Raw genomic sequence first — 21,018 nt, 5'->3', positions numbered from 1 at the left:
CTCACCAGTGGGAGTGTAGGGCTATCTCTGACTCTTTTGTTTGCACTTGGGTCCCTTTTCTTCCTACTGGGTTGCCTCATCCAGAATGGTGTAAGGGTTTGTGACCAGTATAATTGTAACTTGTTAGGCCATGTTTGGTGGATATCCCTGGATACCTGTTCTTCTTCTTCTTTTTTAAGGGAGATGGGAGAGGAGCGGATCTGCAGGAGAGAGGAGGTGGAGCAGGGACTGGGAGGAGAAGGGGGGGGAGAACTGTGGTTGTGATGTAATATGTGATGTAATATGATGTGATATGAGAGAAGAATAAAAGAGAAAAGATGCAATTTAAAGAAAAATATTATAAGTTTGCATTTTAAATGAAAGTTATGATTCTAATACAAATATATGCAATGAAATCTAAACATCATGGTACTAAGGTATCATCATTTTGTTTTCAAAAACAAATACTTCTGTAACTTTCAGAAATTTGATGTTTTTTTTTTCTTTTTCACTTTGAACTTTTTTATTTTTACCAAAGAACTTTATCTTAATGTCATTTTTTATCAAAAATGTTTTGTCTATTTATTGCACTTGTCTACAATTAAAATGCACATAAACTTTCATTTTTATTTCCCGTGACCATAAATCTCTAAGTATAAAAAGAAAATTTTGAAAGGTAGAATTATTTTTAGAAGCAGTGCACTACAGATAAAAACATGAATCCCTTACACTAGGTAAAAACACATGGGAAATCACATCACAGTGAAACCATTAACGAGATGATAAACTTAGTTATTAATTCCTGCATCTATCAATGATTATTTTCCGCTCATATGAGATGGGATATCCACAGATTTCTTTTGTTTATATTTAAAATGCTTTGTTACCGCAACAAAATTCAATTCTTTGAACGTCTAATGCCATGTGACAAAATTCGTATAATGATCTACAATCAGAAATACTTTTGTTTCTCTCTCTCCCAACAGCTTGGGAACGTTCTTCTGTATCTTTAATGTGCTGTGAACTCAGAGTAGCGAAACATACTCTCCAGTTATTTTTAATAATTCACTTTCTCAGTTTCTGGGAAGTATACCAAGACAGATTAACTCTGACTTCTCCAATTATTGTTAATTATGCTGTAACACTGGCAGTTAGAGCCACCTTTTAAAACCCACCTCTTTAGAAATGGCAGGAATAAAACCACATGCTTTTTTAAAAAAAGCTGATTGAACACTTGACAAAACAATGTCTTCTGATGAAATATTTCAATCTTAATTTTCGCTTTCAGTGTATTACTTCTACTTTAGAGCTGTGGATTTAACTCGGTTATAAAAAATGTCTTCAAAAATACTCATCAATAGGGGCAACCTTCACTATCAAGTAGCTAAATCAGGTATAATTTCTATCAGAAAGTTGGTGCTATTTTTCTACTCAAATACCTACTTTAAATTCTACAAAACCTTGTGAAACTGATCACTAAAATTACAAATCAAGGCAATGCAGCTATAACTGTTGCTCTCTAAGTCCGTTACAGAGCAAGATGGTTAACATGCTCTAACACAAAGCAAAATCGTTCTTTCAAGTTTATGTCAACCTGACACAAACTGGAGTCACCTGGGAAGAGGGATCCTCAGTTGAAAAGATTTCCACACCACATTGGCCTGTAGACAATCCCGCGGGACAGTTTCTTGTTTGGTGATTGTCATAAAAGGGTTGTTCAGTGTGGGTGGTGGACCCCTGGGCTGGCCGGGAAAGCCATGGGCAGCAAGCCAGTCAATGGCATCCTCCGCGGCCTCTGCGTCAGCTCCTCCCTCCAGGTTCCTGCTCTGACTTCCCTCAGCAAGAGGATGTTACCAGAAATATTTATTGAAAGAAATCTTTTCCTTCTTGAGTTGCTTTAGGTCATGTAGTTTCATCACGGCAAACCCTAAGACAAAAGTGTTATGATTTGAATGGAAAACATCCTATATAGGCTTTATTTCAGGAGCCACTGAAACTTTTGGACATGGGACATGACTAACAGAGGTAGGGCCCTGGGTTCACAGGTTATAGCTGAACCCTTGTTCAGGCCTGGCTTTCTGCTTCCTGGTATGGGATCTGAGGATTCTCAGCCATATGAACCTATCACCATGGACTCCAACGTGCCCTCCCCACTATGAGAGACTGTAATTTCTCAAACCATGAGCCAAAATGCGACATTCTTCTAAGTATTTATAAGGTATATGGACTTAATGACATAAAAGAAGTCAACCTACAAGGAAAGTCGTCTCTCCAGCAAACTCACATGCGACTCTTGAATACTGCTGACTGGTTTTGAAGAATAACTACGTAAGAACTCATCAAAACCAAGAAAACCACTAATAATGAAAAGGTTCTTCCAAGCTGCTAGTCAGTCTTAATAGGATAGAATTTTTGTTTCGATTAGGAAAAGATGTTAAACATTTTATATGATGATGCAAGGAGAAATTATTAAAACATTTCATGACATAATTTGTACAATAATAGCTTTGACAATTTTATTAAACAATGTACACCATCTGAGAGAATCCTCACAAAAATGTCTTTATCTTTGGATTTGTTCACTTGCTGTCTTCAGAAAGCATTATAATCCCATTTAAAAACAGTCAGCAAGAGACATAAGGACATGCACCTGAAGTCCCAACTACTCAAAAGGTTGAATTGAGATTATTACTGAAGCCCAGAAGTTCATGGTCAGCCTAGGCAACATAGAAAGCTCTGGTCTCAGAATGCATACACGAATAAATAAATGAATGAATGAACAAACAAAGAAAATCAACATTGCCAGTCTGTGATGTCTTATCTGCTTCTTGCTACTTTTCTTCCAAGTCAAGTAATCAAAATCTACCCTCTGGATAGATGTTAAGAACAGTGGAAAATGATTCTATACAAGCCCTTGCAGAAGCCATTTTCTTTTGTTTGATATCTCCTGCCATGTTATTGTTGATCTTCCCTCAAAAGCAAGGTAATCTTTGCTAAGAATCACGAGGAGGAAGAGGAAGGAGTGTTAAGTAAATAGTGTCGTGACTCCCATCATTCCAACTTCCACACATCTAAAATCTGAAAATTCATATGATTTTCTTGCTGATTAACACTGTAATCACCACTAACACATATAGGAGAAGGAAATGCCTGAGACTCTGTATTCATGACTACCTAGAAGAAACCTTCTGCTCCCTCCATCTGGGGTTTGGTATTATCTTAGGGGCCATGTGCCAGATCTGAGATAGATGAGATCTCTGAGAAAAGAAAGAGTGTGGAAAAGAGATTATTATGAACTCACAGCCATTTTCTGCAGATCAATTTTAGGAAAAGAACCCAGAAGACTTTAACACAAACTTTCTTAAAGTTACCCATAAGCATGTGAGCATGCACTCTGGCGAAAGCTGCCATATAACCCAGTTTGAACGTCATGAATCTCTTCTGTTCATATATAGTCTGAACCGATCCAAGACTCCCCCCCCCCTTTCTAGAATCACAAACCCTCAGTTCCTGGAGGAGGATTACTGGTCATTTCCAAGGAGAACCTGAGATGGGGCCGATGATATCGCAGCTGTCAGGCTGTTGGATCAACATGGAGGAGCTTGTTTCTAGTCTGGTTAGTGTTCTGACAAGTAGTTCCACTGTCAAACAAAAACTCTTGATAAAGGTTCCTGGTCCTTTGTTAATGAAGCAAGGGCACCACTACTCCCTGTTGCAAACTGCCTTTCCAGCAGAGGCAGATGATAGAAACAGAAGAAGCAGGGAGTGAGAACAGAGGTCACGGTGAGGGTCAGCTGGAGGAGGAAGCAAGCTGCATCCAGAGGTAGAGTTTGCTCTTCAGCTCCGTTCTCCTGTTGCTACAGCTTCCATTTTTCTACCTCAAGGTTTATGTGGAAGCTCTCAATTTTTAGGCACTTGTAATTAATCAACATTCTTAAAAACTCACTGTAGGTAATGCTTGTGGGGTTTTTTTGTTTGTTTGTTTGTTTGTTTTTCTGCTGGTGAGAGGACAAAGCCTTTAACCAAAGTTTGGGGCTCCTGCTTGACCCTAGCCAGCCTTCAAATTCAGTCTTCCCCTGCCACAACAGGTGTTAACCATTAACAGTTTAGTAGCTGCTTCTGAAATGATTCTTGTAACTTTACAGTGCAGGGCAAGGTCAACCATCTATCATCGGAAGCTTTGTGGAGGCTGAGTGAGTCGTCTTCAGTGGCCTCCCAGAACACCATAGGTTTTTCTTAGAACTGTAGCATCATGTATTGCAACCTCTGTGTTTTTACAACTGCGGGTAATGATTTCTTGTGGGGCTAACAGCACTCTGATTAGAGAATGGGAGCTTTGCTGCCCTGTGTTGTTCTGGATGTTCACCTCATAACCGTGGTCCCAGGGCTCCAAGAACTTTCAATATTTGAAGCATCTGTAATTCCAGGTTTCAGATTTTCCCACATACACCTCTTAAGCTACAATAAAACCTGAGTCCTTTCACTAGAGATGGTATATTATTTCAAAATTATGTCCCCAAATTCTTTGGTTTCCCCTTTTTGAGGAGATAAAACTTGGTTTTTGATCCTGCCGAGTATACTTTAAGGCTATAAACTTAGTAGCTGATTTACATGGTCAGAATATGATGGTATTCAGTTTGGGGGATTTTGTTTGTTTGCTTGCTTTCTATTTTCTTTCTTTCTTGTACTTTTTTTCTGGTCTCACATTGTAGGACAGGCTGGCCTGGAACTCACTATGCAAACCCGGCTGCCTCAAACTGGTAGTAATCCTTTGGCTTAGACTCCTGAGTTCTGTGATTATAGATGTGAGCCACATTCCAGCATGATGGTGAGATCTGAGATTTGATCATAGTTACTTGGACTTGTTCCCAGCTCTTTTTCATGGGTGGTGTGGTGTGGTATGATGTGTGAGGTGTGTGTGTGTGTGTGTGTGTGTGTGTGTGTGTGTGTGAGTGAGAGACAGAGAGAGAGAGAGAGAGGGAGGGAGAGAGAGGGAGAGAGAGAGAGAGACAGAGACAGAGAGAGGTGTGTGTGTGTGTGTGTGTGTGTGTGTACATGTGTTGCTGTAGATAAAGTCCAAGATTTTGCGCATGCAATGTAAGCTACTCTACCAACTCAATGATATTCCCAAACCTATCTTGATAGATAAATTCTTTAGGAAGGCAGAAGTTATGGGGACATCTAGATAGCTCTGCAGAGAGACCTGCGAATAGAGGGACTGAGGCACTGTGGTAGTTTGAAAGAAAATATCCCCCAAAGGGAATGACACTACTAGGAGGTATGGTCTCATTGGAGGAAGTGTGTCACTGTGGCAGTGGGCTTTGAGGTCTCTTTTTGTCAAACTTCCCTCAGTGTGACAGTCAGTCTACTTCCTGTTTCCTCTGAATCAAGATGTAGCACTCTCAGCTCCAGCACCACATCCACCTGCATGCTGCCATGTTCCCCTTCATGATCATAATAGACTGAACCTCAGAAACTGTAAGCGAGCCACCCACAGTTAAATGTTTTCTTATAGGAGTTGCTGTGGTTATGGCATCTCTTCACAGCAATAGTAAACCCTAAGACAGGTGCCCAGCCAACAGCCAAGGGTGAGAGCGTGGTTCAACCTTAGCTAGACCATCAGATAGCTGCAGCCCCATTTGACATCTTGGTTGCAAAGAAATACACATAGCCACCAGCTACACTACTGCAGAAATCCTGACATGTAGAACCTGCAGAATATGAATGTATATGGTTTCAATATGAAAAACATGGTTGTAATCTCTTTAGTAGTAACAGATAATTAAGCTGAATGGAAATAAAATAACAGAGAAATCCACTCCAATGGCTCAGTCTCATCATCTTTTCATAATCTTAGCTTAAGAAGGTAATAAAACAGAATACATCCCCCCAAAGCTGATACCCTTCCAAAACCAGGGAGCTTTTTGAGTAGGAAAATAAGGATTGTTTATAAGTAGAAAGGTAATCAAATAAAAGAAGCCCTTCCCTTATGTGCAGAGGCATTAGCCTCTGGGTGTGTATACAGGTATTGGTATCTCACCTGAGATGTGCGTTAATCCATAACTAAACTCAATAATCTCCCAATTTATAAACTACTTCATGACATGCATAAGCAGGAACCAGGATCTCCCCCAAGCACCTTCTGTCCACACTACTGAGGACACCCTTCCAGTGTTGGGGTGGTAAGACACACATGCTCTATCTCTTTCTCTACAGTTCTTTACCCTCTATTGAGTAGAACTCTCTGTATCTACACCACACCAATGATTTTGAAGCTGTTGCATAAGTCAAGGTGATGCTTCAGTCCTACAATGGACAAGGAAAGCAGCAGAAAATTCCCAACAGACAAGATGTCAAATGGAGCTAGAATCATCTAATGCTCTGGCTGGGGTTGGAGAACCATGCCCACACCCTTGGCTGTTGACTGGGCACCTCAATTCCTCTATTTATAGGTCTCGGAGCTATCTAGATGCCCCCATAACTTCTGCCTTCCTAAAGAATATATCAAGAGAGGTTTGGGAATATCATTGAGTGGGTAGAGTAGCTTACTTTGCATGTGCAAAACCTTGTATTCTATCTACAGCAACACATGCACACACACACACACACACACACACACACACACACACACACCACAGAAAAAGAGCTAGGAATAAGCCCAAGTACTTATGCACCATGAATCCCCAATTTTGTTTTTAGCGTCACTTGAGACCTCTAAAAGGCTCTGATGATGGCATCTTGTCAGCCACAGGGTTCCAAGTGATTACATACCTACACATTAATGGCTTAAACATTCATCCCAGAATTGTATCCTCTTACAAATGTAAGCCTTTTGTCTGTGTGAAGGTGAAAACCCTTCAGAATGGGTCTTAATGGCAAGGAGAGGGTGAGAAAGTGCATTCTGAGTATGTGGGAAAGCCCTAGAGAGTAAACGTCTAGAAGTGAAAGGATTTGGATTTAATTCTCTTTTTCTACTTTGTGACCAAGGCAATGATGTTAATACCATCTTAATAAGCCCCCTACCTTTCCCCAACTCTCATAAAACCGTCAAAGAGAAAATTCTTAAAAGGTAAATTTCTCTTCTGGCCCATGGCCTGATTTGAGGGGTCCTAGAAACACAGTATTACCTTGAATCTGCATTGGCATTAATTAAGAAGTTGGACTCAGCAATGACGACCCAGACCATAGTTATCTTACAGCTTGCATATTTATTGAACAAATACTACTAAAATAGCTAAAATACATTGGGTACTTATGAGAGCAAACAGTAAGGACCACATATTACAAAAGCCAGCATTTTCAGCAGTGCACACCTGCAACTCTACAGAAATGCCACAAATGCACAACACTGTTTTCTTGCTCTATTTACATAGCTGATATGTCTATCCTAACGAAGGTGGGGGTGGGGAGGGAAGAATGCACGAGAAACTCAGGCGGGGGGGGGGAGCAAGAAGAGAAGGAGGAGTTTACAGTGCATGCGTCATTGGTGTTTAACAGTCAGAAGCGCAAACAGTTCAGAACAAGGCCTGCCCTGTCAAAGGAAGAGCTAAAGACATTGTATAAAAATTAAGGTGGGTTTTCAGTCTGGCTAACACAACAACATTCCGTGAAGAGATGGTGTTATCGGATTTTATTTTTGTTTATCCATTTCATTGGGAGCAAGGACAAAAATGTAAAATCTACACCTTGCTTATCAAATCTGCCAAAAAAAAGGTGTTTTGCCTTTTATCATCATCATCATCATTGTTATCATCATCGTGATAATAATCAGTATTTTGTAAAGACATTTTTCTAACCTCAACTTTTGGGAAGGTATAATTTTCAAATTCCTACTTGGATGTCAGTACTTTGGATTTTTTTTCCCCACATGGCACTTATTTAAAAAGAGTTGACATCCCTCCCCCGCCCCCCAAATATCCAGTCAAATGAAAAGAATCTAAAGAGATACCTCCAAATGCCTGTGGAATTATTGCTTTTCTTTTTCTAGTCAGGCAGGTGAGGCTGCAGAACGGAAGAGTTCTGGTAGGTACATTACAGTTTTGTGATTGCTCCCGCTACCATGACGGCATCTCCACCAGGGCCAGCCACAAGAGGACAGCCCCTCACACTCTTGGTAGCATCCACTCAACCTACTACACTGAAGAAGAAAGCCACACTGAAGACACCAGGAAAACAAGACAGTCCAGTCTGGAGAACAACATTCGGGGAAACAGAGTACCAACAACACCTTCTCAGAACATGGAAATAAAAAATAACTCCATCAGAGCTACCTCGCCAAGGAGCATGTTGAAAGTCCAAAATAGCACCATTCATCAGTGTCTCAGGTCCTGTGGCAGCATCTCGGTCACGTACCACAAGGAAACGATGAGTTTCAAACTACTTCTATACATCAAAAGAGTACATGGATAAAATATAGAGATATACAGACAATCGATGAACATAAACTACTAGGCTTGTTACATCTAAGTGAGAAAAAAAAAGTGGGGGGACTCTCAGCCTCTGCAAGAAGCAGTCGGGAGCCATGTGATGAAGAGGTGGGTGTGGACCAGTCATGTGAGCGCAGTGGGAGTTTTGAGTTGTGGAAGACATTGTTGTAGCGAACCAGGCCTGAAGGCCCACCTGTAGGGGTTGTAAACGTGGATTCACAGTGTGAAATTCTGAGCATTTTCACTTGAGTCAGAATGATTAGAAACTGTTTTGATGAAACCTATTTGTCCACTGTAAATTCTCTAAAGCAAGGCTTAGAGTCCCATAGTTTCTTCTTATATTTGATGATTTACACAGAAAAAAAATCCCATATATGATACCAAGACCTCATCAAAACCCCATACACCATATGCAATACAAATGGAGGTGTTACGATTAAAAAGAGTAGAGGTAACTGATATTTGGGGAACAGAGTTCATAGCTGCCTTCTGGAGTCAGGGAGGCAGCGCTGATCTCCTCCATCTTCTTGCGGTTCACTTCCTTTGGCACGGGAAGTCTTCCCTGAAGAGAACACACAGACAAGCAGAGAGACAGACAGACACACACACACACAAAGAAAGATACTTTTAAACCATTTGAAAAGGGTTTTGTTTTGTTTTGTTTTTTACTTCTACCCACGTTTTATTCCTTGAACTTCTGCTATTTTGCAAACAGTTTATATATTAACAGTATTCTCTTATACGTAAATATTAGGTCAGCGGGTGATGAAACCATTAAAGATGGCTTTTCTTTGCTTGTGTGGAGGCAAGTGCTTCTCTCATGGTGGTGCAACGCTCCTTAGAGTCAGTACCCAGGATCAAGCTGGGTTAGGAGAGCACAAAAGAGTGCCAATACATATTTTAAGGATTTATTTCATGTGTACAAGCATTTGCCTGCATGTATATATGTGTACTACATTTATGTCCAGTGTCCATGGAGGCCAGAAGAGGGCATTGGATCCCTGGAACTGTGGTACTGATGGTTGTGAACCATGATGTGGGTGTGAGGAACTGAACCCAGGTCCTCTGCCCGAACAGAAGGTGTTCTTAACCCCTGAGCCCTCTCTCTAGACCCATACTTTTATTTTTCAGTGAGTGATGTGATGGAGGGAAGACAGTAATCTACTTTCCATTACACAATAAAATATTTTAAAATATATCACAATGCATGAATCTATGTGAACTTTCTATAAGCAACTGGCACACTTCATATAAGCTCTAATGTCAGGACTAAACCGGTACCCAAGATGGAAGTGTTTGGGATGTGCACAATGTAAAGAAATCTCAGCTGGCAGCCACAGGGAGGAGGAGGAGAGTGAGAAACCACATCCAGAGGCTGGTGAGATGCAGGCAGCCTAGAACTCAAGTCTCTTCTTACAGAGCTGAGGACTAAGATGATGGGCCTCACCGATGGCTGTGCTGCTTCTGGACACACAGGAGGAGGATGAGAGCCTCCATCAGAACCTAGCAGCAAGAGAGCCGGATAGTGGGGTCCACTGAACAACTGAACAAAAGCCTTAATTCATTAAAAAAAAAAAAAAGACTGCATGCCCCATCCAGACATACTCACAATGAAGACAAAGATCTTTCTTAATGAAACCATTACTTGTTGATATTTTCTTGGGGGTGGGGTGGGAATAGCCTTTGTGGGTTTTGAGAATTTCTTTTCTTCTCTTTTTCTCTTTAAATCTCTTTTTGCTTTGGTTTTAGGTTCTAACAAGAAAGTTTCAATCAATGAAGTTGCCTGGATGGAAGTGTTTGGATTGAAGTGATAGTCTCATTTTGTGACTTGCAAATTACACACTTTGAATTTATATTAAGGATGAATTTGGGAGCCAGGAATTTCTAAACAACCTGAAGCTCAGTATTATTTCCAGCAGCCTCAGGGTAGGTCATTCAAGCCGAAGAAGCAACACCTACTACATGCAACACCCAATGTGCCTATAACTTTGAAAGGAATTCCACATGAAAGCCCTAGATGAAACCCACACAGCGTGTCCCTGAACAGTCTGGTCTAGGTTGTGATTTCAGAGGGTGTTCTGATGTCAGTAAATAGTCAGAAAAGTATAATTCTTCACACATCATTAAGGGTCTAAACAAAATTCCTCAAAGCATGTTAAATTGGGGCACTCAATAATAGTGCATAAACAGTGTTAAAATGGTAATTGTGGAAAAAAATCTCAATCTTGAAATTTGGTATATAATCCACAAATTACAGGACAAAAGCAAAACCCACTGATACTTTCCAAGAAATGCCACCACCCATCTGACCGTTAGTGTGGCCTTGAAACTGTTCCAAAGTCAGCACACCACTGCGTCTCAGTTTATGAGGCTCAGTCCCACTAACCTTTGACCTCCATAAAAAGCACACTACTAAATGAAAACTGGGAAGAGTTCTCTCCCGAAGAGAGACAGAAAGCTGGAGTATTTCAGATGTGAACAGAACACTTGTACTTAGTCTCCCCCATGCACACAATCACTCATTACTGCTCTGAATGCTTGCACTCAGTACTGGATTTTGGGCCTACAGAGAAACAGCAACAAACTGTCCCTACCCAGCCTGCCCTTAATTAATTTGCTCTATGGGAGACATCCAAGTAACTGGATGACAGAAAGACCATCAAGAAGTCATGCAGAGGCATGCTACTGCAAGACCTCAAGGGCCAATCAACCAAAACGCCTTTAAAGGGAGCAAGTGCCAGAGCCAGGCTCTTTGCACCTCCTCTTCAGAGCCCGGATGTACTAGATCACAATCCTCTTCCCTGACTCCTGCCATTCTGTTCAACAGAACTGTCTGTCTCTGGTATAGCTTGTTTTCCCAGAAGTCAGGCTTTATGACAGTTGAGGTGAAACAGTCACCTCTCTCCACCATCCGCACACAATGACTCTTGGGAGACAGAAGAACTTGGGTAATCTAGAAGTCTGAGGGTGCAGGTCAAGCAGAGGTGTTCAGTGTCCACAATAGGCCAGGTCCATCAGAAGTCACATCCACACAGATGGAGTGCCTTCTGGTGACTGCTAGCTTGGTCCCAGCTACTAAGTAAGGTGCTTTGAACCAAGTAAATTGAAATCATCTTTCATGCAGCTATGAAAAAGTATGGTTTTCCAGAAGAAAAAAGGGCAAGTATTTTATGCTTAAAATGCCACTCCATTGTCGAGAAGAGACAACCAAAGGGCTGAAGGTGTGGTACCCAGTACCCTCCATACCCACCCTAGAGCATGCTTTGGTGTAGGCATGGAGTGAAGGGACACACCACGGACCCCACAGCTCATGGAGGAGTCTCACCTAGTCTTTCCAACTTGGTTGATATTGCCAGTATCCAAGGGCACTGTGGGGAGGGCTGACTGAGACAAGAATTGACTACATGGCTTTCTTTTCCACCCTCAGCTGCTAACTTAGGGCAATTATGCTCTGGTCTGGCCCAGAAAAGGATGTCTAAGGACAAAGGCACACATGTATGCATGCAAATAATTTTAAGGGGTGGGGCATGGAGCCAAGCGGCAGAATGTGTACTTAGCACGGGCTCTACCTCTCGGGCCATCAACGCAACAACAACAAGAATAAATAATAAGGAGGAGGAGGCAGTGATGGTAGTGGTGAGGATTGAGTTACTACTACAGGTACGTGGCCCGGGCTGGAGCTGTGGGGTGCAGCTGGATTCTGTACTTCAGCTCCTTTCCACGCCAGCTCTGTCAGACTACCACACTTTTAGTTCCACCAGGTCCCATAAAATGTTCTTCATCGGTCTTTCTGCCAAAAGTTTCAACTTAAACATCGTAAATTCTCTGAATGTCTAAAAACGACTTAAGATTGTATTCTTTCCATGCCAACTGCCAGAAAACAAGACTGCAGTTTCTGAAGATCCTGTTAATCAGGGGAGCTGCTCAAGTCAGTCAGTATAAATACGGTCTTCTTATACAGGAAAATTGCAGCGATATCACATGTGGGGTGGTGCCGATGTTCAACGACATGAAATGTTCATCCTTTCTTGGGAAAAATTATGACTTTTATGTGTAGAGGTCTTTTTCCTGCATGCGTGTCTGTGTACCATGAGCAAATTGTGCCCAGGAGGTCAGAAGTGGGTGTAGAACCCCTGGAACTGGATTTAAAGACAGTTGTGAGCCACCATGTAGATGCTGGGACTCAAACCCTGACCCTCTGGAGAGCAGCAGAACTCTTAACCTCTGAGTTACCTCCAGTTCCCTGAAACTACTGAGTGGAAATTTTACTTTCAATGGAGTCTTTCTTCCTTGTGAAAGTAGCAGATCGGTGCTAAGAAGCACAATCCTCCCCTTAAAGTCAAAATGATACTCACTGTAGTTCACAGAATCTACAGGGAAAACGGGAGACTCATTCTGTAGTTTACAGAATCTACAGGGAGAACAGGAGACTGATAGTGTAGTTCACAGGATCTACAGGGAGAACTCGTGACTGAACTTTGAAATTGTAAAGGACACATTTGACACAGGGAGATTCTTATGTGAAAATTTGCATCTGAGTTATGGATCACAAAAGGCCACGAGGCTGGTTTGCTTGTTTTCTGTTTTTGTTGCTGGCTTGTCTGTTTTGAGACAGGGGCTAACGATGTAGCCCAGGCTAGGCCCAAATCTCTGGCAGTCCTCCTGCCTCAGCCTTTAAGTGCTGAGGTTATTAGGTAAGCACTGCTGAGCCAAGCTCTAGGTTATGTTTTAAAAAAAAAATATGTTATTTCTAAGACCGGCATAGTGTCATATTAGTGGATTATTATGGGAGTGTACAATGGACATTAAGACGAAAGTAAAATAAGCCTGGATTATTTCCTTATGTGTGTTTACACTTCAAACTTGAAAGCAATGTTTACAAACAGCAGCTGGGGCTCTTACCTTAGTAAGACTTCCCTCCATTTCCTTGTATGGAAATGGTTCTTGGCTGACCCAGACCAAGAGCTCCGGGTAGTAAACCTATGGAGACATAAAAGCACACACATTCAAATCACAAAGGTCCATCCTGAAACCACAAGGCTTCACCCCCACAAGCTCAGGTCTTAATGGTCATTCTAGAGCCCACATTCTCCTCTTTCCCTGTCTGCTCAGAGCACCAGGAAACTCATTATACACTTTCTGAATACACACTGTACCCAGGAGAGCTTTGGCTAGTCTTCCAAGATGGAGTCCGACAGAGCAGTGATATCAATCAATGTGAGCGTTAGCAGGCAAAGTGGCAGCTTATGGCGTGTTTGGCAGGGTGCGCTAAGCTGCCGTGGAGAGCTTCCCAAGTATCTTATGTTCCTTGAGGATCCTTGCAAGTCTCCAAGTTTATGACATAAATGTTCAGGTAGTGATCAGCACTCTTAGGCATTATCCTTCACTTATCAGAAGGTTGAAGAACAGGCGCAAAGCCGAGGAGGAGGGCCAAAATGTCTTAAGTTCTCCCCAGCTCCATGCAGCCACTCAGACCACACTGCACCCAGCTCCCTGAAGCAGCCCAGTATCTAAGAGAGGGGCCGGGAGCTGGGCAGCTGCGCAATGAATGATTCAGATAACAAGAGCTGATGAATTCTGAGGGTGGGCGGAGGTAAAGGGAGGGAGGCAAGCTGAGCGAGCCTCCTTTAAATATACAGAGGGCCATTCGCATAAGGTTGCTGACCAGCTGTTCTCTATTTCCAGAAAGCAGGATGGAGGGAGTGTGTGTGGGGGCGGGGGGAGGCTTAAACTACAAATTGCAGATTTAGGTCAGCTATAAGAAAGAACTTGGCACAAAGAATTGTTAAATTACTAAAAGTATTTAGAGTGGAAAACTGTGAAATCTTCTTTAAAAAAAAAACTTAGAAACAGAATCCAACAGCCATCTGTCAGAGCTAATTCACATTTGACACCACGCTGCCTGATGTGGGGGATGAAACTAGAGGCGACTCCTTCCAGGCCTCAGTTTTGTAAGTAACCCTTCTGTACAGTAACAATTAAGAAGCGGATCTCATTAACAGATTAGCAAAGAGACTCACGTGTCGTTTTCAATTTTGGAAGCACTACTTGTTGAGTTAACGGTTACTATTTTGTATGTCTCAACCAGTCTAGTTGGTTGGGAGTGTGAAGCAGGGAACACGGATGGCTAATGCACTCCTTCTCTTGGGGAACATAATAGTAACTGTCTTTGCTGTTCTATCAGTAATGGTTATGGCACACGGTAGATCAGAGTAAGTGTGCACACTATATACACTATTTACAGCAGTGGGCCTATGAATAGGAATATTTTAATTACACAGATGGGAAAAGGAAAACTCATAAAGGGCAGGCCAGCTTGCCCAAAGTACCACACAGTGAGTGGGTCAGTACTGCAACTCGAACTGGGTTCCTAGATCTCAGCTCCCTTCTTCCCAGTATGCTGCTGGTTTCATACTTCCCCTAAAGCAAAATCTCTCTTCCCTACTGCCCCCCCTTTAAAACAGGACCAGTCCACAACCACCACCCACTCTTGGCTCTTAAAGGCCTAGGGGCCCACCCTGGAAGAAGCAGAACCATTTCCTCTCCTTGGAGTGCAGCTGCTTTCTGAGCCCTGTGATTCCCTCAAGTCTACCCCACCTTCCCTTCACACATTTCCCCTCCTCTGCCCAGCTCCTTCTTACAGAATGACACCATCTGCCTTGTTTGGGACAGGCAGATAGTCTTGGCGTTCTCTCGAGCCAGAAAAAGGGGAATTAAATTACAATCAATTAAATTCAATAAGCTTTTGTTTGTGTTGTTTGTTTCAAGGCATATAGCAAAATCATAGCACATAAAATCCCAGTTTAGCCTAACATCCCAGTTTGACCCCAAATCGAAATCAGGAATAAGTTCACGTCATATAAATTGGCCTCAGTGACTGATCACTTTTCAACATTTTCACTGCAATTAAACACACACACACACACACACACACACACACACTAATGAGAAATGGTTTGCTCAGGAACCAAAGGCAGAGTCAAGAGGTGACATCTGTGACTGTGTGTTTCTCTGGGGAGATTCCATTTTAACAAAGTCACACCACCTTAGCATAATCGAAGCTACTAGAGCATGTGTCAACCAAGAGCAAACAAAATCAACATTTAGTGTAACATTCGGAACTTCTGGCAGGACACAGGCTGCTTGGCAGTAAGAAGTTCTAGGAAGGTACTTTGCTATTAGATACTGATGTAGGAATAGGCTGATGGGTAAGTTGAAGGGGAATGTGCTCCAAGCAGGAAGCCTCTCCGGTGACCTCTGTTGGCTCTCAGGACCCAACGGTGTCACAGGCTGTTGTACCCTGCCTGGCTTTCCAACTTGTTCAGAATATTAAGAGCTGGCAATGAGTCCCAATGAAGGCCTGCAAATGTTGCTGGGAATCCGCAAGGGACCCATCTGGAGTCCCTGTGTGATGCCTGAAGCCTCTCTTTCTCCTTGGTACCCATTGGTTCATGCTGCACAACTACACACGGCTCTAACCGCACTCATTTTTCTGAATTCAGGTTCATGTTTTTCATGAAAACTAAAGTAACATTCTCCTTCACACTTTGTTGAGTTCTTACTTTTGGGAACGGTACCTTGCAGCTCAAAAAAGCCAGTATTCTGGGTGACGTACATGAAAGTACCCTAAAACTGTTTTATTAAACAAGTAAAACAAATTATGCCTTGGTCATCACAAGAGAAACAGTCTTTCAAAACTGTCTTCCATGTAGAAAAATAAACAGAGTTTTCTGTCAAATCCTTCTGAAATATTATTCTTAGAATTCAAATAGGGGACCCAGAAATACAAGATATATATGTATATATATACATATATATATATATATATATGTATATATATTTTTGACAACTACAAAGATATGAGTGTTTACTCTAAAATATAGAGAATTGAGCATTTTTTATTTGATGTTGCCTGAAATTGTGTTCCTGATTGTCTCTGAGAATACTAATTAATGTACCTTTTCACACAAAGCTATATTGACATGACTATGTAAAGGTGTTTTAATACATTTAAATGTGGCTTATGATAAAATTTATGATTTCTTTTCTCTAAAGTACTGGACTGCTCGACCTTCATTTTAACTATCCCAGCACAACATACAAACTGAGAATAAAATGTCCATGTTTTTTCTTTCTCTCTCTCTTTCTTTCTTGCCTTCCTTCCTTCCTTCCTTCCTTCCTTCCTTCCTTCCTTCCTACCTTCCTACCTTCTCCCCTCTTTGCTTCTCTCTTTGAAGATTTACTTTACTCTGTCAAGTGCATAATAAAAAAAAATCTTCATTTTTTTTAAGCCTATAGGTAATAAGCTTGAAAGACATTTGCTATCTGGTGATATTATAACTAACAACTAATATTCTAAATTAGAAAAATAAAGTATGTGTGTGTGTGTGTGTGTGTGTGTGTATGCGTGCGCGCGTGTATTGGAGAATAATCAAAGACCAGTCTCATGTTTAAAAGAAAAATAAAAAAAAGCAATCTAGAACACTGCCTAAATTCTTTCAAGCTTTTCCTTTGAAAGTCTGCTCTTTTTTGTTTTATTTTTATTTTTTCCAGTAGTCTTGGGGTCCACATTTAGGGGGCTGGAAAAGTCCTTTGTCCTATTTCCTATGATTCCCAGTACTCCACGGCAGAATTTGATTTCTATGTATTACCAGCTGGTAATTTAGAGGCTTCTAAATTGTCCCCTACTTGTTTACTGCTTTTCCCAACATTTCTTTGAGAAGACTGTCCTGAGATAATGGCCAACAAAGGCGCCATTCTACCTTTACTCTGAGCAAATATATGCCGCCTAGCTAATCGCCACTTACTTAGCTGTTTAACAAACCTTCACAGAAATCTGAAGTAAAGACAACGGCCTGGCTTAGCTGTTAATGACCACAACTGGAATGCAATTCTTTATCCTTGGAGGGGTCCATTGTGTTTCAAGGATGTACACAAATGGCCTGTTTAGGACTTTAAAGGATAGATGCCTACCCCTTGCCATTAAGAAAACAGAGGAGGGGAGCGGGTGCCCAACCTCCACGATTAATTCTTTTCATAGCAAAGGGGTACATTTCATAATTTAGCTGCCAATTAAACAGTGGATGCCTGCGTATGTACATGTTCTACAGGCCTAATTGGCCTGGAGGTTGTGAAACCTAGTCCTAGAATTTGAAGGGAATTTATGTACATATTCATACAGCTCATTTCGGTAAATACCCTCTGAAGTAGCACAATTATGAATCTTCCTCAAAAGCCACTGAGTCCCAGGTGCCGCTGGTCGCATGAGTGAAGACTGTAAACTGAAACCATAGATGAGGAACAAAGATCATTTCTCTCTAAGCAGCACTGCACCGAAGACCACATGGTGCCAAAGGACGATGCACTGTGCTGGCTCTCTGGCGCTCCGACAAAACCTCTCCCAGGGAAAGCACACAGGGAGAAAGCCATGGCCACCGGAAGGGGGAAAAGAAAGCGTGAACACCACTGGGCCACCCAAATGATGTATAGAATCCTTGCAAATTTCAGAAAGCAGAATAAAGGTGTCAGTGCCTAAGTTGGCAAACATTTGTTGAGAACTAAATCACACACACACACACACACACACACACACACACACACACCCTAGCAGTCAGAACAATGAGTAATTGGAGAGAAAACATTGTGAGTCTTGCTGCCAAGAAGGAATGGCTGGCTCGGGCAGTTCTGCGGACGCTCATGCCAGTCTCCACGGTCTGACAAGTCCCTACCATGGAGAAAGTGGGGTGGGGGAAGACAACTGGACCTCACCAGGAAGACAGGGGCAGCTCCCAACTTGGTCAGACCCACTGGTATCAGCTTGACCCTAGGTGCTTGTTCCTCTGATGGGCCGAGAAAATGTTCACGGCCGATTCATAGTCTGAGCGGATTATATGACCACTTCACATCAGGTGTTGCACTATCATCCAAAGACGGCTCATTCTTTGCTGGTGCCTGAAGCAGGTTGCGTGGGCTTTAATAGTAGAATCCTCTGAACTCCTTCTGCTCGCTGTAAAGCCCCTGTGAGAGGCGCCGATGAACACGTGGGAACCTGACAGCTGTGGGATTTTATTTCTAGACTTCAACTAGGCAGAGAAAGGAAACGAAAACCTCCTCGCTGGCAACCAACCGAAAGTATTTACATGAGAAATTAATTGTCGGCACAAAGAGCCCTCACAGCCCTCCCGTTCCACAACGTAAGAGTCTGTTTGGCTGCTGACTCTTTTAGATTTTGTTTTCTAAGAATAACAGCGAAGAGACTTTCAAGGGTAGCAACAAACCAAGGCAGGGACAAGCCACAAAAGGTTGACAATCGCATCTGGCTTTTCTCTTACACCATTGTTTAAACCCATTCATTACGTGAATTCTCTAGGTTTTGATGGGACAAATCCAGGTAGGCGGCACTGACGTGATAGCACAGAGCAATGCTGAGGTCACCTGCAAACACTGACACCAAGCAAACACCCCCTCTTATCCCAGCCTCATTCCTTCCCAATAGGAACTTGCTTAGCACAATAAAAATCCACCTAAAGACGACAGACACCCAAAACAGAGAGCATGCATCGAGGGATTCCCAGTTTTCTGCCAAGACACCTCCCTGGGACTGGAGGTCAGTCTGGTACGGGAAGCAGAGCCAAGTGCGGTCTAGACTCAAGGAAGTAAGCTCAGTGCTTCAAATCTGGACTCCAGTGGTGACTCCTCAGCAATGAAGACAAAACAAAGTCTCCGCAGCCTGTTACAGCTCAAAGCAGAGCACGAGGTGAGGCACAAGACCAAAGCTCTGGAACCCGCTCCTGCTCCCCGCGCCTGAGAAAAGACTTTCCAAACAAAGAGCCAAAAGCTAAGGGAGCTTTTTAAATTCCGAGATTACAGAGCTGCAGCTGAAGAACAAAAGAGAGAACTGGGCGGGGAGATGCCTCAGATGCCTCAGCGAGTCAGGCTTGCTGCCAAGGCTGCCAGCCTGGGTAAGAGCTGGATCGCGTCCTCTGACCGACGGGTACCTGTGCGCACATATGTACACGCATGCGCGGGCACACGCGCTAATTAGTTAACCAAACAAATGTAATTAAAATTATTTTAAAGACGAGGCCACAATATATTTGCCTTTTTCGGTAAAGGGGAAAAATGAATGAGAAAGAAGAGAGAATTAAAAAGGGGAAAGGGAGCTGCAGTCAAAAAGCCCTCGAGGCACGCAAGCACAGCATACGCTCTTCTCTGCCCCCTGACTCCAACAAATATGCTATAAAAATCTTTTACCTCCGTGGAGCAGACCCAGAGTAAATATTTATTTAACACATCTGAACTCTGAGTCTGGACCACCTTATTCCATTAGATGAATTTGCTTGGATGGGTCAGCAAGAAAGGAGAAACATTCCGTCTTGTGATAGTTCTTCAACTTTGAAGGTCCATCAAAAGGAAAAGAACACTGGGCTGTTAGCTCTGTGTCCCGATCTATGTGCTGACCTGCAGCTGTCCACCTCAGGACCGCACTCTCCACCACCGGAAGACTAACACCGCTGTTCTCTCCACAACCCGCAAGCCCAGCGCCTCAGAGCTCCTTCTCCGGCCATCCCAAGGCTAGCAGGAAACTCCAGACTTCAATCTTTTTTAACATTTTAAATTTTATAAACTTTATTATTAAAAAAAAAAAAACTTGCACCGAGTGATGGTGGCGCACGCCTTTAATCCCAGCACACGAGAGGCAGAGGCAGGCGGATCTCTGTGAGTTTGAGGCCAGCCTGGTCTACAGAGAGAGTTCCAGGTCAGCCAAGACTGTTACACAGAGAGACCCTGTCTTGAAAAAAAAACTGCCAATAAATAAAAATATCACACAGCGAAATTGATCATGCCCCAAGCTTAAACAGACTTGATGTTATTGGTGTCAGTCACTTTAGGCAATGCTTTTCCAGGTTTCGGTCTTCAAATAACTATTAGAAGTCTCACCTCTCATCACCAAGGATGCTTTTTCCTCTTCTTTGTACCAAAACATTACTGTGCTACCCATTAAGAATTAAAAAAAAAAAAAACAAAGGGAAGAACAGTTACTTAAAACTGTCTTTCTTTAGCTAAAGCCTTCAGTCAAAGGCTAGTGAGATACTTAATAATCTAGACAGAGAATGCTGGATTTCCCTGGTCTGGGCAGATAATGAGACGGACTTTTGCCCAGGTCTAAAAACATTCTGGAGCCTTCATCTGGTTGACTTTAGTCAAGAAGACCTAGAATACGCTTTCCAGAAAACCTGCATTTCCTCTGTAAGTGTGCAGCCCCAAAGGAAATATTCCCTCTTTCCATCAGTGCCCTGCCTTCTGCTTGGCATTTGACAAAAGTCATTTCACAGGCCAATGCTAGTGAAGTAAGCGCTGCCCTGTTGTGTAGACTGAGGTACCCTCACAGCCTCCTAACAGACAGACCTCCAGGACTGGAGGGAAAGTAGTTTCTATGTAGTAAAACACGGCTTATAAGCACCCTGGCCTTTGCAAGAAAAGGAGCTGAATCCATGGATCTGTATGTACACCCTATGGGTGCTCAGGCCAAAGGGAGGCCACAAAGCAGTTTTCCGGGCCTGTCCTTTAGACAAACCAGCACACACCTAGCTGGACAGGAGAGATGAAACAA

General features: G+C 42.5%; 1 protein-coding gene across 1 annotated transcript in view; it reads right to left on the bottom strand.

Moving 5' to 3' along the window:
* Nucleotides 1–7,167: 7,167 nt before the first annotated feature.
* Nrep (neuronal regeneration related protein) overlaps nucleotides 7,168–21,018 on the bottom strand; it is a 32,899-nt gene continuing 19,048 nt past the window's right edge. The window contains exons 6-7 of the mRNA XM_085700006.2: nucleotides 13,308–13,385; nucleotides 7,168–8,967 (exon numbers count right to left, since the gene is read on the bottom strand). Of these exons, the coding sequence (XP_085556132.2) occupies nucleotides 8,842–8,967; nucleotides 13,308–13,385 (204 nt within the window). The 3' untranslated portion in view covers nucleotides 7,168–8,841. The remainder of the gene's footprint in view (nucleotides 8,968–13,307; nucleotides 13,386–21,018) is intronic.

This window comes from Myodes glareolus, chromosome 13 (assembly GCF_982192425.1).
Source record: "Myodes glareolus chromosome 13, mMyoGla1.1, whole genome shotgun sequence".
Taxonomy (NCBI): domain Eukaryota; kingdom Metazoa; phylum Chordata; class Mammalia; order Rodentia; family Cricetidae; genus Myodes; species Myodes glareolus.
The sequence above is the reverse complement of the archived record's forward strand: the minus strand, read 5'-3'. Positions and strand labels throughout refer to the sequence as shown.